The sequence below is a fragment of the Octopus bimaculoides genome, chromosome 7, assembly GCF_001194135.2.
Source record: "Octopus bimaculoides isolate UCB-OBI-ISO-001 chromosome 7, ASM119413v2, whole genome shotgun sequence".
In the NCBI taxonomy this organism is placed as follows: Eukaryota; Metazoa; Mollusca; class Cephalopoda; order Octopoda; family Octopodidae; genus Octopus; species Octopus bimaculoides.
The window spans coordinates 45622511-45629653 of record NC_068987.1 but is presented as its reverse complement, the minus strand read 5'-3'; the positions used below and the strand labels follow the sequence as shown (position 1 = coordinate 45629653).

The following is a 7143-nucleotide window of genomic DNA, read 5'->3' as shown; positions in this document are numbered from 1 at the left end:
GTATGTGCATACCTACGTCTACCTGTATATATAGGTGCATATCTAGGTACAGGACATTGCAAACAAAACGTAGACAAAAAAAATAATAATAACCAGAGTACAGAAAACACCCAGGCCACATAGAGAACATTTTCCTTCATCAGCTACCCCCATTCTAACACAGGCATTGCCATTTCAAATTGCATGCACATTCATATCATTCATCTTAAGATTTTTTAAGCATTCAAATATTTTGTTCCTTGTTTTATTTTTGATAATGCTATTAGAATCTTTAAAATAGTATTGAAATGTAGGCATGCTTTTTTTTAATTGTAGTTGTAACAATAATATTTAAAGAATGTCTCCAGGAATAAGGGGCTCTTTTATACTTAGAATTTTTTATCTGAATCTTGACAAAGTGATACAAACACAAAGATGCCTAAATACAGTCAGATATGCAATGACACATATATTAAGACGTTTGTATAATTTATTTTACCAATTTCATTGATAGTTTATATTGCAGTAAAGTAAGCTATCCCAGGGGTAAATACCTGTGTGTGATGAGTTTCACATGAAATGGATTATTGTACACACAGCAGCATTACATGAAGCCTATAATTAGAACCAATATTCAGATTTGGGCTAGGAAAACCAAGATAACTAAAAGATACTGATCTGAAGCTAAAGACTGACTTTTTTTCCCTTTCATGTTACATTCTCCAGGCCTGAGAATGAGTCAAACCTATCACTTCAAGCCTACAAAACACTTGATAATTTTACAGTACTGTCACAACATACAGTAATTCATTTCTCTTGGGTTTCCAACCAGAAACTGAAACTGGAATTTACAAATAACTGACCTCCATGGCTAACTTTACAGTGACATTAACTTCAGAGATTTTTTAAAAAGTAGAAATAGCTCAGTATTTAAACCAACTCAATGATCAACCTACTATTGTTGATATGTGTATACATGTTAGTGTTTTAATGGTATGTGTCTGTATGTTCTCTCTATATACATGCATGTATGTAAGATACATCTACTCTCATATTCATAGGCAGTAGGTATTATCTACATACACACACACACACACACACAAATACATACATACATCATCGTCATCATTTTCATAGGTGCATTAGGTTATGTACCCACAAATTTGTACAAGAACCCAGAAATAATTGGTTTCATGGAGAAAGTACAAAAGAAACTGATGCGAATTCTCCAACTCCAATCTATTAGTGGCACAGTGAAGATTTGTAAGACATGCCAAAATTCTCCATCTGATATTGCTACACACTTGGGTGTGTGCATTGACAGTTCAACTAACACACCAGCTCAACTACATATTTACAAACACCAGGAATTTTCTTAACTTAAAGAGTCTTGTCACTTTGTTAGTGACTGGCTTGAACTCTCTTGGGAAGAACTTAAATAAAACTCAATGAAAAATTATATATACATACATAAGGAATATATAACCTATTAGCTAAAGAAAGTTACTCAAAAAGAGAAAGGATAAATTTTAGTCAATAGAAAACCAGGTAGAACATTTCTGAAACTTGTATTTCATTCAGTTGTTGTCAACTACTGCTGGGTGAAGCTTCAGTATGATGTTTCCAGTTTATATGTGCTGCTTGTAGGCCTACTTGTTCATATTATTCAGTTGGTGGGTCAGATGAGGTGTTCTCATGATTAATCTTGGCCACCAGTACCTAGGTGGAATTTGAATTCTTGTTTAATGTTTTAACAATTCAGCCATTCCCCCACCTTTGACTTGTACTTTATCAACTCTGAAACATAAAAGTCAAAGTTGACTCCAGCAGGATTTAAACTCAGAGTACAGAAAGCTGGAATGAATAACCACAAATCATTCCAGATGATGCTTGAACATCTCTGCCAGTTACATATATATTTAATAAGTATTTTCGTTCTGAAATAACCTCACATTAACCTGAGCATTTGTATTTGTGAATATAGAAAACTGAGCACCACACATTTGCTTATGATAACTTTACACTAAAATATATGCCAGTTAGATCAAAGTATATAATAAAAAACACATTTCTTAAAAGCCACATAAAAAAGGGAAGGTGGGGAACATTTTCAAAGAAATAGGACATGTGATGAGCAATAATCACAGGATGAATAACTGAAGCTTAGGTTAGAGAATTTACATAGAGGTTTCGTGATCTTTCTAGTTCACCTCATTACTAACTGGGAACAGATAAACAATGAAGCACCTCACTGGCTAACTGATACTGAATCTATTTCCTGAATGTTTACCAGAAAACTGATATAAGCCATGGTTTCAGTGTATAGTTGGTAGTCAGCTAGGAACAAAGAAAGAATGGTTGTGGGGCTAAGAAGATTACAATGGTTCCTTGTTCAGTTCTGCTGAGCAATTTCATATTCCTGTTTTGCCAAGTTTGATGTATTTGCTGGATCATGTGATCCATTTCAGTGGCCATGTGAGTCATGATATTTACCAAGACTGACAGTTTGATGGAGAGCTGGTCTAGGCTGAATATAGGGTTATTGAAATAGTACAGCATCAGATAAATAACAATGAGGATGAAGACAAAGGAGAAAAAAATGTGAAGGTATAATAACAGTTAAGCTTTGACAAATGCTCAACAATGAAGGACTTGTCAAAATTTTCATGGGGAAAAATCAGTAAGAAATGTCAAGTTACTTAAGATTGCCAGTGATGTATACATTCAGTTGATGTTTTTTTGGAAAATGTTGAAAAAAAATTGAAAAGCAGTAGCTATGGTTGTACTATTCTTGGGTAAACTGACTAGTTCTACTAAAGAGCAAAAAGAAAAACAGAAAAAAAAAATGTCTACTAAAAGAAAATATATAAAAAGAAAATTTCTGGAGGCAGTTAAATTATTTTAATGCTTTTGAAAATATTTCTCTTCAGTGAGAAACAAAAATAACATTTTGACACACCTGCATAAATTCAGGTCCTATCGGTGACATGAAAAAGACAAGTGTATGTAGAATCAAGTCTTTGTGTAACTATAATTAGTATAAATATATTTGTTCCGACACTTGTATCACGCACGCACACACACACACACACACACACATATATATATAAGTGTGCATGTGTGTGTGTTATGTACATTTGTAAGGCTGTTGACCCTGGAATTTCAAGTCAGTCTGTCATTCTTTTGAGCTAAGCTTAAAGTCATTTGGGAAAACTTGAAAGAAAATTAACATTTTTGGCAAGCTTGCCAGGATTTTCATTTTAATAAGGATATATTTTCTACATTTTAGTATTTCTCTCATACCTTATTTATTTGGCTTTGGAGGACTTGAAAACAAATTTTTAACTTTTACAAAGAAAGAAGTCCCAGAAAAAATACCAACTGCACTCATAAAGGTCAATTGCATGTTGTGCAAGACCACTATACTTCTCATAGAAGCCAGGAATACTTGCTGCAATACTTTTGATGGCTTCTTTTCTATGATTTCAAATTTCATGCCTGATAGATTATTCTTTCAATGGATGTGGTTCTTGTGAAGGTTTTTTTGTTTTGGTCTTCTTTCTCTGTGGTAGTTTGCAGTCAGAATCTGGTTGGGCATGTGCAGGACAAATTGTTACCAGAGAATAACAGGTAGCAGGCTAATGCATGCACACACACAATGGTATATTAATAATAATAATGATGATGATGATTTCAAATTTTGGCATAAGGCCAGCAATTTTGTGGAGGGGGTTAAGTCAATTATATCGACCCCAATACTCAACTGGTACTTATTTTATCGACCCTGAAAGGATGAAAGGCAAAGTCGACTTTGGTGGAATTTGAACTCAGAGCATGAAGATGGAAGAAATTCCATTAAGCATTTTGCCTGGCATGCTGATGCTTCTGCCAACTCACTGCCATAATAATAATAATAACAATGATATAGGATCGGTCAAGGAACCTTGATAAAAGTAGTTTCTCTATCATAAACAAGGCTTATATAGAAAATACAAGTAACTCATTAATTGATTAATTAAGTTTGTTAGTCAGTGTATTAAATACACTTTGTCCTACATCAAGATTAGACATTCCACTAAGGTAACATATGCTATACAACTCCAGTTTGAAAACAACAAACTTTGCTTATTATGTGTTAGTCAAACTAAATACAAAGAATGGAACAGAAAGTCAATTACTACAGCTGGTTCAAAGGAGGCACTGAATACTTGCTCTGTAACATTATGAATATTTCATAACTATTCAGTGTCTTTTTTCATAAGAGACATGCAACCATTCCTGTAAAAATTATCTGCCATATGATGCATCGGTGCCTCATGAGTGAGATGCTATACAAACAGTTGTTGTGCATTGAGTGTGCAGTTGTGTCTCATCAGGTCTTGTCAAAAGGTACTGCATTTTTTAATCTCCATTTATTTCTATTAAGATACATTTTAGTAGTTGTAGTATGTTACTTTTCTACAAGAGGAACTGGTTAATTCTTTTACTTGTTTTAGTCATTTGACTGCAGCCATGCTGGAGCACCACCTTTAGTCGAGTAAATCGACCCCAGGACTTATTCTTTGTAAGCCTAGTACTTATTCTATCGGTCTCTTTTGCCAAACCACTAAGTTATGTGGACGTAAACACACCCACATCGGTTGTCAAGCGATGTTAGGGGATGGGGACAAACACAGACACACAAACATATACACACACATACATATGTATATACATATATACGACAGGCTTCTTTCAGTTTCCATCTACCAAATCCACTCACAAGGCTTTGGTCGGCCTGAGGCTATAGTAGAAGACACTTGCCCAAGGTGTCACACAGTGGGACTGAACCCAGAACCATGTGGTTGGTAAACAAACTACTTACCACACAACCACTCCTGCACCTAATGATGTAGAATTCATCACATATAAGCAATAAAGTGACTTACAATGAATCAAAAAATAAAATATAAAAAATAAAAATTAAGTAAATGGATCAAAGGATGTGTTATTCACTGATAATGAAATTCTGTTAAATAAAACCATTAGACAACCATGCATTGAGATAGAAGAAAAATAATTGGACATTCAAATTGACCTATGCTGACCTTTACACTGTTCAATTGTGTTTGCTAATGTGTTGCACTGTGAGCAGCAGACAAAGGGTTCTCTAGTCACATGTGAATAAAAGGATATAAGATTGGCTAAATTTCAAAAGAAGATTTAACCAAAATGTTCATGCTGTAGATATCTAATCAAAGCCTATTTTCCTTTCTCTTCAGTAACAGGTTAGCATTTACTGCAGACAGCAGCAGCGTTCCTGGACCTTCATCCATACAGGTACAAGTAAGTTGTTACTTTTGTTGTCATCTTTGTTGCTCTTGATGTTCCTAGTTGTTGCAACAAAAGGTTATTGCTATTGTTGTTGTCATTGTTGATGTTGTTTAACCCCAATCCATTTCTGATTGAGCATACATACAAAGTAGTCCCAGCCATTACCTTCTCATCAGTTAGGTATATTTAGGCTTGTATTGCTTAATATATATTTTTATAAGGTACTAGTGTATGATTTGAGATATAAGATGTACCTTTTATTTTTATAAATATACCATTTTTACCTTAGTGTGGAGGGTGGTAAGGTGATTGCAGCACAGATATAATTAATTCATATTGTCAGTGCATATATTCATGTGTTCATTCTTTTATTTTCAAAGTATGATGTTGTCAGTCATTATATCAGCTCAAATCTGTCACTCGATAATAATTGTATGAAAAAAGAAATACTGAGAAAATATGGTGGTTTGTGCTGCACATGTGATTGTGAGGAGAATTCCAGGGAAAATCGTAGTAAAGCCTCTACTATTTTGATCAATCTTGATTCAATCAAATTTGATATAAAAAGACAAAATTTGACACTAGTTTACATAAATATGCATTTACACACACACTACTATTTTTATGTATGTAAATTCAATGAAATCGGGTCAAATGGATATAACTTAACTTCATCTTGACAGATAACAGCTGTCTTTGTCTATCTCTGTCATCCTGGTTATCTTCATTAACTTTGTGTGCTCTGAAATTGCTCTTAAGACCAGCAGGTGACCTGTAAGACCTCAAATATATGCGACAAAAGTCTGCATACATTGCTACTCTTTCATCACCACAGGACTTTAACAGAGAAATCAGATGAACCAGATGGAATGGAACATCTGTACATGATTGGATTAAAATGACATATGCTTGCACAACATGTATTCCACTTTCTAAGCATCAGTAATTGGAATTTGTAGGTTTGATTTCATAGTGATGCTTCTTATGCTTTTCCCACCAAAGGATACCAACAGGTCAGCAGAGATTTGAAAGCATATTTACACAAAATTGGTTGGTCGTTGACTATCATGGCTTGATCTGCTCTTTAACTGGTCTTGTTTTTTTTATCATGCAGGGTATCCAAAAGTACCCCTCCTCACTAAGCAGGCTTGGTGGGGTTGCCAGTTTGGTCACTGTCGATCCAACCATGCAACAAATTGTACTGCATATTACCTGTAGCACTCAAGAGTGACCTAACATAAGTTTTACTTAAATACAGATACAGAAACCCACACACATATACATTTCTATACATGCATACATTTTGGTTGCTATTACTAGCAAGGTGAATGACTATGAAGAGGCTCTCTCATTTGTTCAAACAGTTTACTGTTGTTGCTAATGTTGTTGTTGCTGTTAGGACATTAAAAGTGGTTAGAGTGTTAAGTGTCAATTGATTAATGCTTGCCAGCTAGATTACACAGCACTTCAATTAAGCATACTTATTTTCTCAATGCACACTTCATTAACACTAATTTAACAAATGCTTTTAAAGTAGAAGGTATCTCAATAATCTATTCTCTAAATCATTGTAATTTTCTCCACCAGCCAGTGCTGTACATTTATCTAGTGATTCCCTCATCGCAATTTCAACAAGTATGATGAAGTTGATGCTTCACTGAGGAGGTCTACTAAAACCTAAACATGTCTAGGGCTGTTTCCTTTGATTACTGAAATAATTTCAAAAAATATTAGTCATTGGCTAGTAATGTTTTTTTTTTATTGTCTAATTATTTCTAGCTGATTTTTTTAATGCCCACTCATTAGATATACTAACACTACACTAACTGAATTACTGTTTTTTTCTTGTAT

At 34.2% G+C, this 7143-nt stretch overlaps 1 protein-coding gene across 3 annotated transcripts in view; it reads left to right on the top strand.

Annotated features, from left to right (window-relative positions):
• Window positions 1-7143, top strand: part of LOC106873181 (basic helix-loop-helix ARNT-like protein 1) — a 789862-nt gene that overhangs the window by 771616 nt on the left and 11103 nt on the right. For 2 of the 3 annotated variants that reach the window (XM_052969590.1, XM_014920416.2), the window contains one exon: window positions 5241-5304. In XM_052969590.1, coding sequence (XP_052825550.1) covers window positions 5241-5304 — 64 coding nt within the window. The remainder of the gene's footprint in view (window positions 1-5240; window positions 5305-7143) is intronic. The other variant, XM_014920418.2, reaches the window with a different exon arrangement.